Source organism: Tiliqua scincoides, chromosome 4, assembly GCF_035046505.1.
Source record: "Tiliqua scincoides isolate rTilSci1 chromosome 4, rTilSci1.hap2, whole genome shotgun sequence".
Lineage (NCBI taxonomy): Eukaryota > Metazoa > Chordata > Lepidosauria > Squamata > Scincidae > Tiliqua > Tiliqua scincoides.
The window spans coordinates 170420799-170443172 of NC_089824.1; the positions used below are offsets into that span (position 1 = coordinate 170420799).

Here is a 22374-nt window from a genome sequence, read left to right on the forward strand (position 1 = left end):
TATTATTAATAACAGTATTTATATACTGCTTTTCATCGAAAAGTTTACAAAACAGTTTTCCGGTAAAAATCCAATAAGTATTGGCTCCCTGTCCCAAAAGGGCTCACAATCTAAAAAGATACAAAAGAACACCAGCAGACAGCCACTGGAAAAGACACTGCTGGAGTGAGGTGGGCCAATTACTCTCCAATTTATTTATTATGCTAAATAAAAGGAGCACCCACTAGAATAAGTGCCTCTCATCCAGTGAGGGGGGGGGTATATGCGAAATTCATTATGTGCAACTAGAATAAATAGTTCACAAATTAGTTCTAATTCCTGAATTTAGGGTTGATTGGTTTAAAAAGAACCAAACGTCTAGTTTGCCAGGGGAGGTAGAAGAAAATGAGCAAATGATGGTTGGGTAATTGTGGGAGGCAAGGAAAGATCAAGCTCTGGATACAGCAGAGAAACGCCGTCTTGTTTAAGTGTGAGAATAAGGATACAATTTTATGCTCCTCTCCACAGCCATACAGTAAGCAAAAACGACTTTGTTCAAACCTGAAATATCTTTGAGCAGGATTGCATGTATTGGAATTGGTGAGAGCAAGAAGTGTACTTTGTAACCCAGAAGATGAATATACACCTTGTTAGTACCATGTGTACACATGAATGGGGAGCTAGAGTCCGTAGGCTCTTTGCTGTGTTTTCAGATACATTGTTCTTTAGCATCAAGGAAATGTGAATAAGAGAATACATTAGAAGAGAAATGCGTGTTTTACTTTACTAGTAAACTTCAGCATGGCTGCAAAGTCAGAAGAAAAGGCACAGGAAGTAGGTGGGGAACATAAAAACCAGTGCTAAAAATACCTTTATTGAAGGGTATGAAGCAGCATGTAAACAACTTATACAGAAACTATAACTACAGAAACAGTATAATCTTGTAAATACTGAATATAAAGTGTGGCTTTGTCCTTGAATGACAAGTCATGGAATAGGCAAGTAATGCTGTAGCTTCTTCACACCTGAATAGCAGCATTCCGTTTGCACAAAACTCCAGTGGAGTTTTCTAAAAAACAAGTGTAAAACCTCTTGTATCAGATAAAATATAAATTGGGTTTCTTTGGGAAAGCAAGCCATCATATGTGAATAATGCCTGCACTGCCATCTATTGCCTTACAACTCTGCTCTTAATGAAACTTGGAGGCAGAGCAATCCTGCAGAAGTTATCAGATAGGCATAAAATAAAAACAGGTACTTTTTCATTTATTGGAATGCTTCACGTCTGAAGTTCAAGGGTTTGAATTTCAGTTCAATTCTCAGAATCCTATTTAAGAGCTGTTTCCTATTTTACATGTCAAGCATGTTCGCTGTGGCAACATTTGTAAACAAAATACAGATGGCAAGGACAAGTTCCTGCACATGGAGTGGAGTGTGTGCTGGAGAACAGCAGCCAGCTGAGGTTTTCCGGGATGCAGCCCTCAGCATGTCTGTCCTTGGCATTTCACATGTTTGCTACTTGGAAATACCCTCCTTGTGTAAAAAGTATGTTTCTAAGCAACACTGAGGAGTTTCATGGCTTCCTGCTTCGGAATTATAGTTCTGTGTTCGATTAGATCTGTCAAATTTTCAATCCCATGACAAAGGCTGTTAATTCTGCAAAGGAAAAACCATATCAAACAAATTCTTAAAACTGGAATACGTTGGAATATTTTGCTGGAACTGGATACTGGGCCAGGACACCTAGCAAAGTCATATAAAATTTGAGACTAACTGCAGGGTGACTTGCAGGCAAATGTCTCTCCCACACAGCTGCCAGCCCGTCTTTTGTTCAAGAAATTGGTTTCCTCTCTGAATTTCAGACTGGAAGCATTCATATGCAACAATTTTTCACATTTCTTCTTTTAGAAGTTATGCCTGCCTGTAAATCCAACTTTCATGAGCTGTTTTCAAAAAGACCAAGAGAATTGAACTATGTTCCACTGTACCTTACTGACCATAAATGATTGTGGTGTTCCCTTTTCCTATAGGCACTTATTTGTGAAAGATTCCCTAGAAATGGAGATCTAGCATAGACTTTTAAATAAAACTACAAATGTGTTTCTGAATATTGCAAAAGAGTTAAGTTGTAAGATTTTTTTTTTTAGCTTAGCTCTGCAGTACATGATAGTAAATATGCTATTAGTTTCAGCAGTAAAGCCAATACTACAAGTGGAAGACTTATGAACAGACAACTTATTTGTTTGGGGTTCATAGTGGTGGCCCTTGGCAGTTCTGCTTTGCTCAGTTTTTCCTATGTTGGCAAACCATCCAATACGGTATTTGGCAGAATTGGATGGTTTGTCTACACTGTGATCTTAACTGATAGTGACCATCTTCATTTTCCCTGCACATGGAAAGCAACTTAGCAGTGCGAGCTTTCCCCATGCAAAAAAGTGGGTGATGTCCCACATACATTGGTGATAGTAGTGTCCTTGCTGAACATTTGAATTGTATTAAAGTTATTACAGAAGCAGCAGGAACACAAAGAAATATGTGTACTTTGGCAATACTCCTGCTACAGCCCCATCTGCACATGTGCTATGTAACCAGGTCCAGCCCATCCATGAAGCAGATGATTAATACATCAAGCAGCAAGTGGTGGAAGGAGCAGCACATGTGGGGTGCCCTTCACTGGAGTCTGCTGCTCCCTCCTTTCAGCCTGCTGCAGACAGAGCTACATTATTTTGTTTCCTTAGCTTGCTCCTTCCTTGCATGGTGGTTTTCTACAGAAATGAGGTGCAGGACTTCCTGTTTCATTTGAAGGGACTGTGTGAGAAAAAAGTGAGATGAGGGGGTAGAGAGGTGCGCCTTATGTGGTCCCTTTAAATAAAACAGGCCCGCACATCCTGGCTTTAAGCAACCATACAAGGAAGAAGTGCAGTGAAAAGGTAAATGGCTCTTTGGGGGGGGGGGTGCATCTGCCCTTGTGTGCATATCACAGCAGTGGCAGGTCAGGGCAGTGGATCCAATTGGGCAGTACCTGTATGCAACACAATACAGATGACAAATTGCCAAGGCATTCTATGCTAGAGAAACAACAATTTTTCTCATGCCATACAGGTACATCAGTAGCCTGCAGCCCAGTATAACCCTCTTAGTAGTCAGGTCTTAACCTAACAAAAGCAGCCGCAAAGCCAGTATAATTCTACAGTCTCTGCAGCCTTCAGACAGTTGTGGTCATCTATTGAGAGTCTTGAGAGACAGAGCACATTATAGGTGTTACATGAAAAGATGGATGATTCATCATTTACAGAACTGTTTAGCAATAACTTCTCTACCTTTAGGTGACTTGGGGGGGGCTACTTTAACATTGTGGACCATATTTGTTTAAAATTGCTAAGCGGTATAATATTTTATATATGGATTTATATAAAATATTTATTTTGTAGGCAAAAGCCTACTTTTACCCACAAAAATACAGGATGGGGGCAGTTCGGCACTTGCTTTCTTGAAATCTTCATTCTTGGGATATACAGCATAGTACAGTTAATGGGTGTGCAGGAAAGCTCACAGTAGGCTGTGCTCAAATCTCCTAGATTGTCCATGATTCAGAGGTCTGTTGGCATGTACCAGGTCTGGGTATGTAGCAAAAAATTTTGTTTCCTTTCAGTAAACTCCTGAGATGAAGAAGCAACTGGCATTGAAACAACTGCAAAGGAAACCAAACTGTTAGCGGCATATACTAGTGCTTGTGTACATACAGATCAGCTTACTGGAAATAACCACAGTATGCAATTATTAGCAATTGTACTAATTGCAGACCCTCATGACATATTGCTTGGTCTTTTTGTAACTGAAAGCAGCAGAAACTGAGCATTAACACAGAATTGTATATGGGCAGGTCTTCTATGGGAACTTTTCTATTCCTTGACAGTATTATGTGTAAACGTGGTATCCATTAGCAGTAACTAGGTCCTCAGAGAGTGTTTGGAAGCCTTCAACTGCGGATATAATATTTATGTTTGAAGATCCTGGACACAGCAACTCTGAGAACAGAACAACGTGTAACAGATCCCATTTGTTGCAATAGTAGCAGGCTGCACCAATTCAATTCTGGTGCAAAAGATCAGCCAAATCTGTTTGAGAGTATTGTATACTTCATTGTGGTGTTAATCTGGAAGATCATTGGGATCCATCTGAGAAAATGGTGCATTTAATCTGTCAAGTTCATCCACCTGGGGAGGGTGATGTAGCACAACCTCCTGATCTTCTGCTACATCTTCCCCCACCACCACCAGGTTTGTTAGAGATTTGCTTCTAACACACTGGAAATCAACATGGCGACTCTTCCCTTCTTCCTTTTCCCAAGACATCTGGATGAATGGCCGTTGCACATAGTTATAGATGACTTCTGAGCGCCCTCCAGGCCTCCTCTTCACTTTCTCTTTACATGTGGGGTAACCTGAAAAACAGTTAGCCTGGCATCATTTTCCTCAAAGGTTCACAGAGAGGAACCCCAGCATATAAATTAAAGATATAGAAGAAGACTTGTATACCAGTTGTGGTACAGAAGCACTTAAAGGATGAGGTGGATGTTATCTCTACCAGTGCTTCTATTTTAAATGCAGTTCACAGGACAGGTGTCTCTTAAAAGAACCCACACCCCTCTTCCACAATCCCCAGCTTTTAAAATCAAGGATGGCAACTTGCAGAATTCAAGAGAATGACCATGAAAACTCTGCTATAGTGGTAAAGGCATTTTTTTTAGTGTTTAAGTGCACTAATTTATGATAATACTAAGCATTTGTTCAAAATGTTTTGAGTGTGCAGCATGCTTCATGGATTATTTTGATTTTGTCCCTACAATGACCCTCCTCATATTGCCACTGAGGCTGAGAGAGAATAGCCTGCCTACTAAGGCCACCTCATGAGTTCACTGCAGCGATGAGAACTGAAATGCAGCTTAGGGCCCAATCTACTGTCCCACAGTGCCAGTTTTACACATGCTGCCAGGGAGATGACAGTCGTGAAAGTCCCATAAAACACATTGCAGTGGCCAGGAAGAGGGAGGCGCTGGTGCAGAGACCAGCACAGGCAGGCACTGGGCCTCCAATTTGGTCAGAGAAACCCCAGCAGCTGACAGCAGTGAGTTTGCCACTGAGCAGCACAGAGATATGCCAGCGCAAGGGGATGGGTGAAACTGGGTGTGGAGAGGGTGATGCAGGGATGGGAGGTGAGTAGACTGGAGCAAGGAGGGTGGCAGAGATCGCCTCTGGATCCTATCCCACCTCCTGGGCCTGCAAGCCTTACACAGGGCTATGTGGTTCTGCACCAGCAATTTTGCTGGTATGAATCTGAGTAGACCCATAGCAGTTACGGGGGCTCAACACAGGATAAGGAACACATGTCCTCTTACCTCAAGGAGACCTCTAGCTGCCCCTCTGCCCACCACAGTACGGACTGTCCCATGAGGATTGGGCTGCCCCTTGTCTAGCTATTACAATAGCTCTCAAGGGACAAGGGATGGTTTTCACTGCAGTTTAGGGTGAGAGTTTGCCACTGGCGTAGCTAGAGGGGGGTGGCACACTAAGTTTTGCAGGGAGTTTACAGAATGATCAGATTATAATAACAGTACAGGATCAGCTGCATTACTGAAATGCTTTCAATAGTAGCCTGGAGACTGATGCTAATTCCTGGAGACCTCACTCATCCTCAAGCACTGGGAACCCTAGTCAGAAGAAGCAGCAGATGGTCTAAACTTGGAAACTGCTGGTGACTTCATTTGAAATGCTTTTGTTATTTAGGAAACACTATACCTACCTTCAATGCCAATGCGAATATTTTTCAGACCACGTTCTTTCAAAACAGTTTTTGCAACATCCCGATTTTCAATGTATTTGAAGAATCTGTAGAGTTTAGAGCTATACAGAACTGGAGGGAGAATGAAGGGAAGCCATAATTAATACGTGCATAAAATATGCCTTCTGATGCCATTAACAGTATCAGGAAGCTACTCTGCCTTCGGAGAAAATGGTTAAACTAGCATACAGTTTGCAGTGATTCAAATTTATTTAATCGAAAGCATATTGAGAATTTTGTTCTGAAGGCTCTTGTAAAAATGAAGGAGCAATTAAAAGGATACATTATTCAAGGAAGAGTCATGAAAAATTGTATGCACTGAAGAACATATTAGTGCAATCAGAGATTTGTATCTTACAAATAATTATGAGTATCCAATCCACTTATCACCATGTGTCTTTTCCACCATGGCCTTTTGCCAGCAATCTTGCAATCAACTGTGCACACAGCAATCAATGATGGATTTATGGCATAATTGGACACCAGAATACAATTGTTCTTGGAGAACAGCTTCTGCGCAAGGGAAAAACAAAAAGGGTTGTCTCACACAAGTTCAGAGCACTTACTTTGTGAATATTCTTCTCCCACGGGAGGGGGATAGTCCTCATCCCAGTCCACTGTGTCCTCATCCGTTAACACCACAATGTGACACTCCCGTTCTCCTTTCTTGGCACTACCCACCATGATGGGGAGAATGAGCTCTTCCAGGTAGCCATCAAACTGCTTGTGAGCCCCATCGTTAGACAATTCATGCAACAAAGCACCTAAGAGGAAACAAGTCAGGTGGGAGTCCTTTACCGACAATTGGAAGAGGACTCTATAGCCCTAGCTCTGCATACCTAAACCACCTCTCATTCATCCATTAAGGGTGGATGGTGAAAGAAACACCTGGCTAGCACAGGAATGCCAACTGCAACCCAGTCTCTTCCTTGTCTTAGTTCCTTCCAAGCATGTAGGCACCAAAGAGCAAGTGACGGCCTCTTGCCATTTGGGCACATCAGTGGCATTCTAAGCTGGGTAAACAGCACAGTCATGCAGCTCTGCCCTGTGTGTCAGTTAAGCCCTATTTGGGGGGGGGGGGGAACGACAACACCTGGTGTACTTTGGCCTTCAAGTTTGCAACTTCCTCAGTATGCTAGGTAAAAGACCCTTGCAGCAACAACCACACTGAAGCAGGATCTGTCTCCAGGGGATGACAACACAATCGAGGACATTCCCCCTTGGCCTCTGCAGAGTTCGTGGGTGACAACAGGGATGGTGGTTTCTCTGGTGATTGGGATGCCTCCCCACTCCACTGCAGAAGCCAGAAGCACTTGCATTGAGGAGGAAAGAACAGAACAGAAGCAGCCAGCAGCCCTGGACCCAAGCACAATTTGCTGCACTTTGTTCATAAAATTGGGAGCAGCTGATGAGGGGGTTGCTCCTGGCAGCTGAAAAGCAGTGGCAGCCCAGTAGAATTAAGGAAACCCAAGGGGAGGAAGAACACCGGTGCAGAGGACTCCCCTCTGAGTTAGAGGACATGGGAGAGACACCACAATTTGTCACGCCAGACACTGACCCTGGCTTTCTAAAGGCCTCTGTGTGGGAATCACAATGCACAGTCAACCCTTACTTCCAAGTCTTTTGAAATAAAATGCTTCTAAAATTCCATATCAAACAATATGATACTAATAGAGGATTAAAAGATAATGTAGGTCCCTAATTCAAACATCTTGACTGCACCTTGAATGTGTCAGCATTTTCATTGACAATGCATTGGGCAGCCCAATCCTAACCAAAGTCCTGTGCCGCAATACATGAAGCGAAGGAATAGAGACTGCTGGAGAGCTCCCTGAGGAAAGACCCCTGCCAGCTGTGATCTGCCCCCTGCCCCATTAACCCCCACCTCACCTTCTCCTGTTCCTCCACTGGCCTGTGGAGCACCTACCTGCTCCAGCGGTCATACTGATGCCAGAAGGCTAGCACAGGCCTGTCTGCCAGCCCCAGGATCCTCTGCATGTTTGCGACAGTGTGCACACCCAGCCCACCAGTGGTAGCCGGCTTAGGATTGGGCTCTTAGCGCCTTATTAAAGCCCAATCTTATCCAACTTTCTAGTGCCGATTCAGCCACAATGCAGCCCTACATATTTTCCCTTACTTGGAGGAGGGCTCCGTGACTGCCTCCCCACCACAGGGTGCAGCACATATCTCATTGGCAGGGTTGCATCAGGGCTGGAAAGTTGGACAGGACTTGGTCTTAGTCACTTTGTTATCCCTTTAGGTAGCAACCCAGCTAGCCACTGGGATCTCCCTTTGTGACTGAAAGAGCATTCTGCTTTTACAATGAGAGCCCCTTGTGCAAGTGGAATGCTTCTTGTCCCAGAGGAAGTTCCCAATGACAGAAGCACTAACCAGCAAACCACCTGGGCAATATTAAGATCAGGAACCAAAGAACAAACAGAAGCAGAATGACTTTGATGAATACAGCATGGATATTCCTCCTCCACCTGTGACCCAACACTTACTTAAATCTTGACACTTGATTGTGTTGAAGTCAAAGTTGATGCAAAGATAGTCACATGTGTCTCTGAGATCAGGAATAGAAATCCCATCAGGACAGTTAATGATTCCAGTTTTGTAATAATCCTGAAAGCACAAGTAGCAAAGCAGAACTATTGTCAGTACAGTAAAATGTACATCATTTTACATATTTACATGATGTCTTGCACTTCCATCACACTTGCCCTTCAAGAACTTCAGATAGTATACAGAGCACCTAAGGGCGCAATCCTAACCCCTTATGTCAGTGCTTTCCAGCACTGATATAAGGGCAATGCAGGGAACAAACATTCCCTGACTCTGAGGAGGCCTCCGTGAGTGACACCCAACTGCAGGATGCAGCACACGTCCCATTGGCACCGCTATGCCAGTGTTGGAAAGTACTGACGTAAGGGGTTAGGATTGTGCCCTAAGTGGTCTCTCATTCAGGCACCAACTACACATGAATTTAGCTGTAACTGCATCAACAGTTTCCCTCCAATCTAAAAGCTCAGCATTGTTAGTCACCTGCCACATCCCGTGGCACTATTAGCTATATGGGAAAAACGGTTATATGGGAATTTTATATGGAAAAAATTCCATTATATGGGAAAATTCATATAGTAAGACAAATGATAAGGTGCACCAAATTTGGCCTGATTCAGGTGGAACAATAAATTATGGTTTGTTGTCATGAACGCACATGTTACAAACACAAAAGTTCAGATCCTGGATGTGACATCCTGGCCTGTTGACTGCATGGTTTGAACCAAGCCCCGTTTCTCAAGTTACAATAGAATATGAAACTGCAGCTTGTTAAAACTGTGATATGCAGTCTTCAGTCTCATCCTCTAAACCAGGGGTCTCCAAACTTTTTGGTCAGAGGGCCGTGTGAAATATCTGGCGCAGTGCTGAGGGCCAGAAAAAAATTTAAATAAATAAATTAGAGATGGAACTTAGATGAATGAATAAATGAATGAGTGGGCTCATTCCCTCAGCCTCTCCAGCTCTCAGAACACCCTCCAGAAGCAATCAGCTCTGGTCATGCACAGTCGAGTGGGCCAGAGGCTTTCAGGGGACAAGAGGCTGGCCATGTGCCAGATAGAGGCTTGCTGCAGGCCGCATCTGGCCCCTGGGTCGGGGTTTGGAGACCCCTGCTCTAAACCAGTGTTTCTCAAACTGTGGGTTGGGACCCACCAGGTGGGTTGAGACAATTTCAGGTGAGTCCCCATTCAATATTTTATTTTATTTTTAATATATTAGACTTGATGCTACCATGGTATGTGACTGCATTTGGGGAAATGTTACAGATCTGTACATTTAACAAGCTACTATGTATATGCTTTTAACAATGATAGTCAATGGGACTTACTCTCTGGTAAGCGTGGGTAAGATTGCAGCCTAGGATTGTAAAAAATTTTCCTGCTTGATGATGTCACTTCCGGTCATGCCACCACTTTTGGTGGGTCCTGGCAGATTATCACTCTAAAAAGTGGGTCTCGGTGCTAAATGTGTGAGAACCACTAAACCAGTGGTCTCCAACCTTTTTCATGCTATGACTCCAAAACATAAATAATAAGAACGTATGTACTAATAAGACTGGGGACCCATCATCGATCCTTTCCCTCCCGGAACCCAATCCCCCTACCCTGCCCCATAACGCCCCCCCCAGCCCTGTTCACTGTAACTAAATAGTCTTATTAGAGAGAGCAGAAAAAGATACCATGAAACCTGGCACTAGTGAAAGTTATTTTAGCACAATTGCGAAGAACCTGAGCAGGACTGGAACACAACCTCCTGGTACCTGAAGGGTACACCGGATGTCTCTTCCTTTCCCTGATGGCACTCTAGTCCAGTGGTCTTCCACCTTTTTCATTTCCATAAGTGTACACAACCCGACAGCTGAGGCTTTGCAACCCCACTGGGGTCATGACCCAAAGGTTGAAGAACACTGTTCTAAACTGTGGTCTGTGAGCATACCGAATCATTTATTATTGGGCCATGAGTTTTAAAAATCAGAAATAATGAACAACCCCTCAGATCTACAAAATGAATATAAAATACTTATTTAAAAGTTCAAAGTTATTTTGAAGTCAATGATGAAAGCAGGAATAGTAAGATTGCAAAGCAAGAGAAAACTCCTACTTCCACAACTTCAAGAGCTTCCTCACCAGCACAGTCCGGAACACAGTGGAGCTGATTCCTTCTGCAATTTCATATTCACCCTTCTCATTTGGCCGAGTGAAGTTATACTCCCGTCCTGGTCCAAACATTCTGGAAGGTTGCAAGGAATCCATAAATCTATTTAAGAATTAATCTGTCTGTATAGTGGAATGAAGTACGAAGACTAAAGGGACCTCTAGATGTGAAGCAGGAGGTCTGTGATCAGTATCTTCTGCTTGTTAAAAAATATAATAGCACTGGGAGGGGGGGTATCAGATCACAATGGCAGTGCCAGGGGGTTTTAACAATTTCCTCCTCTTCCATTTTCCTGTTTAAAATGACATCCTCAGGTTGCTCCTTAGGAGAAACCATTTTCCATAATGTAAGAACTCCTGTATCAGGATTTAATCAGGAAAATGGCAAAGAGACATTTTAGCACCACATCCCCTAGCAGTAGGATCCCTGAGGAAGGGCACAGTGCTAAGTTTTGCAAGGCATCTCAACGCGCCAAGGGAGCTGCACCTCTCCCTCGCTGTCGGAGCCATTCTGAGTGGCAAGAGCAACACAGAGGTATCTCCTCCACTTTGTTCTCACTGCCCAGAATTACTCCAAGGGGGAGAGGCAGCTTCCACAGCATACTGAGACACCCTGCAAAACTTAGCACTGGGCCTTCTCTCTGGGGACACGACTGTCCCCTAGGGCCATTGACCCATCCTGATTCAGGCTCTCCCACAACAATTACGTTTTGTTTTTTTAAAGTACCAAGAAATGGGTCAGATCACGAATGTCCTGTGTGATACCTAGTTTGGTTCTAAGACTACCTAGAAAAAGAATAATCCAAATACAGACAGTTCATTTTTTGAGAATGCAGAAGGGCCCTTTGGTCAGGAGATAGATGGCATTTTATGCAGCTAAAAGGGGGGCCGTAATCAGCCCTGAAATGGAAACATATGCTACTTGATCCAGGTGCCCAGTGCCCTAAATGTCACATTCAGAGTCCTTGTACACATTTCCTTTACTTCTCACAGTAGTCAAAAGCAGCCCAGAAATTACCATAGCCACAGCTACTTACTGACCAATTCTCCTCATCTACCTCTAGACATTCTTGAGGCCATCTAGTGATGGAGTGGTAGTTAACTGGTGGTACAAGAACCAAGAGATAAAGTATTGCGGGTGCAACCCCCCTGCACCAGTGAGCAGGCTGCAGAGTGGCTCTTCGTAGAAGCCAAGGGGAATCCTTCCCTTGTCTTCTCTGCTACTGCTGTTCAGAATAAACCACAGCTTTGCTTTCAGAAAATTAGGTAGCCCCATCACCTTTAGATGCCACCGGTGGCCCAGATCCTTCTTCCCTCTTTGTGTTTACCCCACCTCTGGAAAATACTTTTCTTCAGACAATTTTCTGCTTTTGGGGATCTGAGAAAAATATTCCACCTAATTGGAGAAACATGAACGGGGAGAAATGGGTTTGGGGAAAGGGAAATTTGGACAGGGGGATAGTTCAGCAACTCCTTCTTGCCTATTCCTTTAAAGTTCTCCCCCCACATTTCATAGGAATTCACCATCACCTGAATTCTAGCAGTGGGTGATGTAGCCCTAATCTGTAGTTAAATACTGGGGGCATTTTCATGCTTTTAGGCACTATAGAGTCTGTCTCTTGCTGTTTTTTTCTGTTCATGTAAAATGAAAGTAGAGAAGTGCTTGCAATTCAAATGAGTATTCCAGTCAATGTCAGTTTTACTTTCACATTACAAAGGGACTGGAGCAAAAGTTACTTTCAGCCAAATACCCTGAGTTACCTCACTTGAAAACCCTGAAAGATTCCTGGAAAGATCCCAATGGGACTTCTGCATGCTTAACTTCAGTTGGCTCATTCCCAAAGTGGTTAGGACTGCAGTGCTACGTGATCTCTGAAGGTCTTCTAAAATGAGAACGCAGCCCAGTGCCATTCAGCTAGTAAGATATAATATCTCTCAGCAACTCCACTGCAATTTGAGAAGCAGTAGAGTTTCTAAAGGAGGTGAAACCACTTACCTTCCCAACATTGTATCAGGATGAGCTGTGAAAATCTGGGGATTCACAACAAATCTGGTGCCATCTACAACGAGGGTCACTTTCTCTGGTGCTTGGACTTGGGGACTGTTGCTCAGGCTGGTACAACTGTTCCCAAATTGCTCTTGCGTAATATAATAGTCTAGATTTCTTTTAATCCCTGCATGGAAGAAAATGCTTTTGGCATCTTCAAGGGCGTCTGAACACTGAGAACTTGCTGGGAGAGAAGCATATCTCAGTTCTTTATCTAAACACAGCAGATGCAACCAACAAGTGAGTAAATGGAATGACTGAGTACAGAGAAACTTAACAATTAAAAACCCAACAATTTAATAGGAAACAGAGCAATGCAAAGGGGATACAATACTGATTCAGATGACCACAGGTGACTGAAAAAAGCACCCTGGCATATCTCTAGATGGTTAAGGATGCACCAACTAGCCATGCATACCCAGCCAAGTATGCTCAAATTGAGTATTTCAATATGTATATTCAGATCTCCACTTTGTGCTAACTCTGAAAACTCACCCTTTTTAAATGGTGGCTCTCTTATATTTGTCAGGGGGAGAGCAACTTTCTCTCTTCACCCCAGCCCAGCATCTTCTCCAGTGGTTGTTTGCTGGGCTCTCTTTTGTACGTTTTTTTTAAAAGAGTGAGTACTTTTGGGAGAGGGAACCATCTTCCCATTTGTCTTGCTATGTAAATCACTTTGTGAACTTTTGCTGAAAAGTGGTAAAGAACTATTCTTCTTCAGAGTCTCAAATCCAGCAGGAAGGACCCAACCCCACTGCATCTGCTATGGTGGCTAGGTTCTACAACTGTAAAAGAACAATGTCCCAGCATTCATGGCAATGGGTTCCCCTCCAGCCCCTTGTGCTAGCAGCCACCAGAGCCTCCAACTTTCAGGAGCTACACTACCACTGCAAATCAGGGTCAGCCATGCTGGGTAGGAGTAACAGATCATTGTCAAGTGAGGAGGAGTCAAAAGACCCTGCTCCAATCTTTGCTTTGTCTATGGCACGGCTGGCTAGCTAGCCATCAGCATGGATATAGCATATAGATTTGTCTGGCTATATTTTTAAAGGAAAATCCCCTTTAGTCTTTACCATGATTTCTGCACAGTGGAGAAACATTCGTGGTCCGGCCACCTTGTTTCTGGTTGCTTTCTCCAGGATCTTGGGTCATGTTTTCAGTCAACTGAAAAGATTCCTGATTGCTCACCCTTTCCATTCCACTGGCACCATTCATATTCATTTGGGACATTTGCAACTGAAACTGTCCATTCACAGGAGGCCCTGTAAGTCCGAGAAAGTAACACAGATTACACCTGTAGGAAGTCCTTTTAGATTCATTCATTCATTTTAGATAAAAGGTATAAGAACACCTTTTTAGATTGTGAGCCCTTGTGGGACAGGGAGATATCAGTTACGGTATTTAATTTTTCTCTGTAAACCAATTAGGCCCAAATCCTAACCAACTTTCCCACACTGGCACAGCTGTGCCAACGGGGCTCCTGCTGCATCCTGCAGTTGGGTAGATAAGGAAATGTGTGTTCCCTTACCTCGGAGCTGCATTGCCCTGACCTTGCTGCTGGAAAGATGGTTAGGATTGCGTCCTGTGTGAACTTTTTGTTGAAAAGCAATATATACATGAGTCTCCCACAGCCCAGTCAGATCTAGACACTGGTTACCTAGACTTTGCCGAACCTGCTCCCTATGGGTGTGTGCTTGGTGTGAGAAAGAAAACACACACCCTTAGCCATGCCCAAGGCTTGCTGCATTAGCAACAGGGCCGGCATTACAGCAATTTGACCAATTTGGTCAAATGGGTCCCTTCAGGTGTGCAGCCCAATTTGGTCAAATTGGGCAGTACGCTTGACGGGACTCCCAGGGCAGCAAACAGAGCACTTTCAGCCACAGCCAGCACCTCGCTCTGTAGCTGATGCTCCTGCATGGAACCTTCCATGCCGAGGAATCACAAGGAGTCCAGCAGTGGAGTGAGTGGAGCATCGCTGCTAGATGGTCCTGCCCAGGGTCCAATTGGCTTGAAACTGCCAGGCGCCTCTCCACTGCCACTTATCCTGGTGAGTAGGATAATGTTTTGCATTGGGCCCTGCAGCTCCTGTGGCCAGCCCTGATTAGCAAGCATGTAATCATGGAAACCAGGATAATCACCATGTAATCACGGAAACAGTCACTCTGAAAATATAAAGAAATGGTCCCATTTTTCATATTCCACATTCAGTTGTATAATGTTGCCAAGACTTAATAGTATGGTTCCTTTATTCCCAGTTCAAAATAAATCCCATTTCTCCAATGTAACCTTGAAACTGTAACCCAATTCAGTTTTATTAGGGCAACACACCTGACACGACTGCCTGAATTTCAGTCATTTTCTTCCTTTGGCACCGTGGTATGTACAGCATAGTGTTCAACTTACACTGGTTTTTATTCTCACCATCTGCTTCTTCGTTCCTACCTCCCCCACTCCAAGAGTCAGCTCCCTTTATCCCTACTTGACATCAGCAGTATCATTAGCAGGATGGGCACAAACCTGCCTCTACTCATGCTGAGCTATTCTTGGCCAATAAAGCAGGGCTCCTTGGCAGTCAGTGATGTATGTTAGTGTGTGAGAGTGGGGGCGGTCAAATAAGCACAGGAAGTCGTGTCTCTAGGAACTGTGGGTCAGACTAACTGAGGCTGCCTTTCCCTAATATAGAGTAACATCAAGGTCAAAAGAGCTTTGCATGCACCATCAAGCTCCAGAATTTCCCTTCTAAATACAGCTCCTCCTGCAAAATCTAGATCAAACTTCAACTCAGCCACACTGAGATCTGACTGTATACATCCACAGTTGCAGGTTTCCATTGAAAAAATTTCCTTTTGAGATACGTTCAGCTGCATTGAAATAAGAAAATACTTCCCTCTAACTAATCCTTGACAATGTCCTCCCTGCTTAATCATCCCCCAGTAAAAATACAGGCATGCACCGCTTAACAACCGTTTGCTTAATGATGAACAACATATATGACGGTGATCAAAGCACAATAAAGAGGCTCTTAATGAGGCAATCAGGTCTCCCATAGCCTGCAGCAGAATGTCTGTTTACACAGCAGAGAGGCTCTTATTGCAAAGAAGAGGCAGTCTCTCTCTCCAGCAGCCTGTACAGCCAGCGAGCGTCTGTCAGGAAGTGTTTGTTTACACCACAAAGGCAAAAGATTGAACTGAATGTTCACTTAATGACCTAATCGCATAACAATGGGGATAGCAGAACGTATTCCCATTATTAAGTGGCACACACCTGTAACTGGATTTGTCTTTAAAGTGTTAGTTACTGTTTCCTGTAATAATATAATTCCACATATGAAACCACTTTTTAAAAATTCTTTTTGCCTTCTCGTTAAGCTTTGTTCATCAGGAAGACTTCTAAAAACAAATTTGGTATGAAACCTAAATGGACACAAGTATTTCCATAAAGATTTATGTTTCCTCCCATTCTTTTTCAGGGTGGAAAGATTACAGGGACACATACATAAGTTAACCAGAAAAGATTAATTACCTGCCAAGGTAATTGTCAGGTGTTAGACACTTTAGTAATAATATACTCAGTACAAAATTATTTCTTATATTCCACCCTTCATCCAAGGAGGTCAGGGTGGCAGACATGGTCACCCCTTTTCACAATAACCCTATGAGTAGATAAGGCTGGGGACAGTGATTGACTCCAGTGATTTTTGTGGCAGAGTGGGGATTTGAACCAAATTTAGAATGAGCTGTATTTGAAAGAGGAATTCTGAAGCTTGACCATGCATGCAAAGTTCTTTGGATCTTGGTCATATGGCATACTAGGGATAGGCAAAGGCAGCCTACAGCTCCCCTGGGCTTCCAGCCTAAATACTCACCTGGGACTCACCTAAATACAAGAATCCTGACCTCGGAGGCACGTTAGCCTTTTATGTCCTGATCCAAGACATGGGCAAAGAGTAGCCTCATCAACCGTCTTTTTGCCAGCCAGGGCCTCTGAGAGGAATTTTATCAGGACGTACAGTTTATTTTGGGTCCCTTCCCAAAGGAGAAGGGACAAAACAGATTAAGGGTAGGGTGGTGATAGCTAGAAAAATCTTTGGAGCCAAGATCTACCGGGTTTCCCAATGTGGAGCCAAGATCTACCCGACTGCACAGCTAAGGCAGTTAATACAGAAAACGAAACAAACTCCTGAATCTCTCTAAAATCTTTTAAATATAGAAAATCAGTGCAGAAAATTAGCATCATCGTATTTAGGCTCACACCAGAATGGAAAGTATCCAGTGTGTACCAAAACATACTTCACCAGCAGCCTGTAGTTCCACAGTTGTGTCCCTGGGCACTCCTTCATGGTAAGCAGATCAACAAACCAAAGAGCTACTGTAGGAAGCCAGTTTCCTCCCAAATTTGATACTGTGTTAAGGAGTGTCATGTATGCATTCCTCGGCCTGGTGCATAGGGATTGTAGTGGGGGCAGAAGCCACTATGCACCCACGGTAGCGCCACTGGCATCCCACATGGGCAGCAAGTCTGGGTGAGATCAGAATATGTAAGATCCCAAGAAATTTCTAGGCCTTCTTCTTTAGCTCCTGGGGCCTCCCTTTTTGACCCTGGGTCCAAATACAAATTACTCCCTTTATCCCCTCTCCTGGACCCCGTCACCAGCACAAACAGCACTAAATTCTGCCGCATGTATGTCACCTGCTCAGTTCTATGCTTGAGGCAAGGCAAGTAAATGGGAATGAGCACTGAATAAAGGAAGGAAAGCTTCTATGACTTGTCATACTGGAACAGTGAGAGCTCAACAGCCCTATAACTTTTATGGAAATGAGCCAATGGGTGAATATTGTTGACCCTGAAGCCCTTGTACAATTTCAAATATTTACTCTGGTTTAAAAAAAAAACAAATCCAAACTTCCTGTTTATGGTTACTAAAGACAGCCAATTACACTAAACAAAAATAAAGTAAAACCATTTGTCATAGATGAAACAGCCGCTGCCAAGATAGCTGCCTGAGAAGAACATTCGGTCATTGTGGGTTGATGCGGGGGGATCCTATCCTTATTAGTTACCACTGAGGAAGGCCATGGAAGCAAGAGAAAAGTTAATCGGCACTATGCAGGTGTGTGGCTGATGACTGGCTAGCAGCCCCTGTTGACATTAACCACCTATCCCTGCACCAGTGATGCCAGCCATAAGAACAATCTTACTCCTCCCTCCTCACTTCCCTGCAGCAGCCACCAGTAGTTCCCATTAGTGAACCACATTACTCCTGGCCATAATAACGAAAGCTACTTTTATCCCGTCTACATCTGTTGGGTCAAAATGAACATTAATGCAAGTAACTAACTAAAATGTTCACAGATGCTAAATCAGAAGTGTGGAACTACAATATATCTGCACAGAAGACCAAAGTTCTACAAAACCAACATGAATTTGAATACCTTTTTTTAAGAACATGGTTGATGCTAAATTACAAAATATGACCGTGACTCACGTAACTGCATAATATTCTTATTCAGACATATTTTATTATAAAAAGTGCAATATGTGCAGCCATCCTCACAATATCTTGAAATGCAGATTTAGAATGGTGTAGTACAGGGATGTCAAACTCATTTCATACAGAGCAGTGTTTCCCAAACTGTGGGTCAGAACCCACTAGGTGAGTCACGAGCCAATTTCAGATGGGTTCCCATTCATTTCAATATTGCATTTTTAATATGTTAGACTTGATGTTACCATGGTATGTGACTGCATTTGGGGAAATGTTACAAATCTGTACTTTGAACAGGCCACTCTGTATACGCTTTTAACAATGATAATATATGGGACTTACACCTGGGTAAGTTTGGGTAGGATTGTATCCTAGGATTGTTACAAATTTTCCTGCTTGATGATGTCATTTCAGGTGATGACATCACTTCCAGTAGGTCCTGACAGATTCTCATTCTAAAAAGTGGGTCCCGGTGCTAAAATTTTGAGAACCAGTGATACAGAGGGGTAAAGTTAGCACTCATGGCACCTGCTGAGGGCCAGAAGTGGCATCATTAAGCAGAAAGTGACATCAATAAGCAGATGATGGCCAGAAATAAGCACTTTGTTCTCACACAGAAACTCATCAGCTACAAATGACAGAAGAGAAATTGTACAAACCTTGTTCATATTTTCAAGATATGAGAGAGCCCAATTATCAAGCTGGGAGAGCCCAATTATAACAGGGACTGGATGAATTGCTTCCAGGGGCCCTGTTCGGCCCATAGGTCTTATCTCTGACAACCCTCATGTAGTAGAATGTTTCTCCATTTCATCAGGGGTGAACTTGGCTAATTAATGTAGTGCCCCCATTTGTGTATGATCCTTTTTGTTTTCAACTCCACAAGATCAAATGTATCTTGGCAGCTATGAGGATGAGAAATGTGCCCCCCCCAACAAAAAGCTGCGATTTTAACATTTTCAATGAGTGCCTTGTGAGCTCGTGACCACATACCATTGGATCTCTTCTGCTGTAGCAGGTAAACCTGGTCAACTGATGTGAATAACAGGGTAATCTATCAGAAATGAGTACAAACAGAAGCTACTTAAAGATGCATTTGGAAGGATTTTAGCACTTTCAAATGACGTCATTTGTTCAGGTACATCACTTTCACTAACAAATTAGATATGATGAATTCAGGGGGAGTTTTTGAAAACACTAGAGCCACTCTAGAAGAAAAACAAACATGTTGACTTAGCCATACACAGAAAGGGTGTGTTAAGGACAGCTTCTAATATTAACTCACCTGTTCACAGGTCTTTCTTTGAGGCCCTGTGTCTTCCTGCCATATAAGGAAGGCTGGCGGCTCTATGGTTTAGGGATTTTTCAGTGACTACACCAAGGCTCTGGAATTCCCTTCCCTGGAAAGCTCATTTGGCTCCATCACTCCTTGAATTCTGATGTATTATAAAGACCTGCTGCTGTTCCAGGGGATGTTTGGGAAGATGATCAATGGGGTGACTCTTCCAGTGTTCTCCTTTAATGGGGTGTTTTATTAAAAACTTTTGAAAAGGTTTGTTCTGCTTTTTAATTCTCTGTTTTTGTTATCGCGGTGCGTTCATTATTTTATTTCATTTCTGTTAATTGGCTTGGAGGTTTGAGTGACAGAAACGTGGGATAGAAAGGTTTTTAAATATATACCCAGAAAGATAAAAATAAAATAAAAGTGCAACCCACAAAACTGCATAACGGGTAGCCCCCTTCCCATCTTTCTTTCTTTCTTTCTTTCTTTCAGTGAAACAGGACTCTTTAGAGCAGGGGTGCTCAATAGGTGGATCGCGATCTACCGGTAGATCGTGAGGCAAAATGAGTAGATCGCGGAGTGCCGACCCCCCCCCTTTCAGGTGCCTCTGGGAGGAAACACCGGGATAAGGCCCATTGTACTCAATGGGGCTTACTCCCAGGTAAGTGTGGCTAGGATTGCAGCCTCACAGCCTAATCCTAGGCATGTCTACTCAGGAGTAAGTCCTGTTATACTCAGTGGGGCTCAAGGTACACCAACATACATTGTACACATAAATGTTATATGTTATGATGGCGCGAACATTGTAAAAAAAACTCTGGTAGATCTCTGGGCCTTGCTGGGTTTCAAAGTAGCTCTCGAGCCAAAAAAGTGTGAGCACCCCTGCTTTAGAGTAACCTCCAGCCCAATCGGATGCATGTCTACTCAGATATTGTCCCATGATAATCCATTGGGCTTACTCCCAGGTAGTATGGATTGGTTTGCAGCCTTAGTGACAGGACTGCTGACCGTGCAACATTCAGTAAGCCATTTTCTGTTGGGTCCCGGGCAGCCCAACAACTGCTTCGCACCAGCCTTTCACAAAGGATTGGGAGAGGTTGGACAACACACTGCAGCCTTGCCTGCTTTGTGCAGCTGCTTGGCAGAGCTATGCGGAGGCCTAACCCTGGACACAGACAAGCCACTTCCTCCTAAACAGAAACAGAAGCAGGAGGTTTGCAATCCATGGAAAACTCTGAGTCATCCAGGTCCAAATTCTGTTCGTGGAATCAAGATCCCCACGCAGAGGGCACACCAAACATGCTCCACTTACCTGCATGCGGTGAATGGTCTCAGATGATGTGATGATAACAACCGGCCTTGAAATCCCCCTTTCCTAAAGAAGGATTCTTCCCATCTAAACAGCAGAGTGGAGCAGAGTTCAGATTGCAGTGAAACTCTCCGCCCCCTATTGAAAATCCAGTGATGATTCATGCACATCCTTCAAATTAAGAGTCCCTGCCCACACACACACACACACACACACAGACAAGGCAGTGAGAAGCTGCCTGTGTTACTCAGTACCGAGATGTTCAAAAATACTGGCAAAGAAATCATATGGATTCACACAAGGTGTTAAAAATATCTTTCCTGAAAATATGTTTTCAAAAGAACTCCACTTTTGCTCCCCTATCCAGAACTTGTAAACCCCTTCCTGATACACAGCCCAATTCCATGCATGTTTACTCAGAAGTAAGTCCCAGTGTAGTCAGTAATCAATAGGGCTTACACTCCCAGGTAAGCATGCATAGGATTGCAGCCATATCGCAGTTAACATTTTTAAAATGCTCTTTAACTAAGGCTGCAATCCCAACCACACTTTCCTGAGAGTAAGCCCCATTGAACAAAATAGGACTTACTTCTGAGTAGACCTGGTTAGGATTGTGCCCTAAATCATCTTCCCCGGTTTGGAAAGCACATTCAGATAGAATAAACCAGAGGTTCAGGAAGGAAAGGATCAAAGGGTTGTACAAATAAAACACAATAGAACCACAGTTTGTTAGAGTTGGAAGGGATCATGGAGGTCATCTAACCGAATCCCCTGCTCAGTAAAGGCAACTGCTTCAACGTCCCTGACAGGTGGCCATCCACTGCTACTTGAAAACCTCTAAGGAAGGACAGCCTTCTGCTGGACAGCTCTAACAGGTAAAAGTTGTGATCATATATACACAATGCATGTGTACACGCCTTTTAAAAAGCCTTTTAAAGATTTTCTGCTACAGCACACAATGGCAAAGAGGATACATGCCTTGGATGAAGCACATGCCTACCTGCAGAATTCAAGTAATTAGGAAATTTGCACTGTGTGAAGCCATCTGGATTATATGTGGTTACAAAAGCGGTTCTCAAACATTTTAGCACCAGGGCCCACTTTTTAGAATGACAATCTGTCTGGAAGTGATGTCATTAACCTGGAAGTGATGTCATGGTTGGAAGTGACATCAATTTAGGATTCAAACTGCGATCAACCCATACATTACGCGGTGCGCTTGTGCTGTTATTTTGCATAGCTTAGAACTCAAACTTTCCAGCTTGGAAGTTAAAGCAGAACACAGATTTGGATACTTCTCCAACCACACAGTCCTCCCCTCCTCTCCAGTGTTCCATCTTCCCACCTATTCAGGGTAAGGCACCATGCCTCTCTCCCTGCCCAGCAGCTCTGTACCCTGTATTTCCAGCTCTGTATTTTCAGTGGCAGGTGAGCTAGGTGCTATGTAACCCACCTGAAATTGGCTTGCGACCCATCTAGTGGGTCCCAACCCACAGTTGGAGAAACACTGGTTTATAGATTATTTTAGGCTGCAATCCTATCCATGCTTACCTAGAAATAAGCTCCATCAAACAGACAGTAGTGGAACTTAGTTGTGATTAAATATGTATTGGATTGTGCTGGAATGGGAATAAGGGTGTTACTAAGCCATCATGTTTCAAAACATGCCAATGTATGGACTGGTGACTGTAATCCAGATTAAACGAATTTTTG

The 22374-nt window shown here is 43.5% G+C and overlaps 1 protein-coding gene across 4 annotated transcripts; it reads right to left on the minus strand.

Annotated features, from left to right (window-relative positions):
• Window positions 1–814: 814 nt before the first annotated feature.
• Window positions 815–20771, minus strand: KCTD20 (potassium channel tetramerization domain containing 20). Of its 4 annotated transcripts, XM_066625368.1 has the most exons (9): window positions 20665–20737; window positions 19064–19124; window positions 13656–13844; window positions 12532–12709; window positions 10509–10611; window positions 8325–8445; window positions 6387–6584; window positions 5782–5892; window positions 815–4423 (listed from the first exon to the last, which is right to left on the minus strand). In XM_066625368.1, the coding sequence occupies exons 1-9, from the start codon at window positions 20668–20670 to the stop codon at window positions 4131–4133; spliced, it is 1260 nt and encodes a 419-aa protein (XP_066481465.1). In that variant the 5' UTR covers window positions 20671–20737; the 3' UTR covers window positions 815–4130. The 4 variants fall into 4 exon arrangements, with proteins under 4 accessions (XP_066481465.1, XP_066481468.1, XP_066481466.1 ...); XM_066625371.1 differs by lacking the exon at window positions 19064–19124 and having other exon boundaries at window positions 13771–13844; window positions 20665–20771; XM_066625369.1 differs by lacking the exon at window positions 19064–19124 and having other exon boundaries at window positions 20665–20683.
• Between the last annotated feature and the right edge of the window lie 1603 nt (window positions 20772–22374).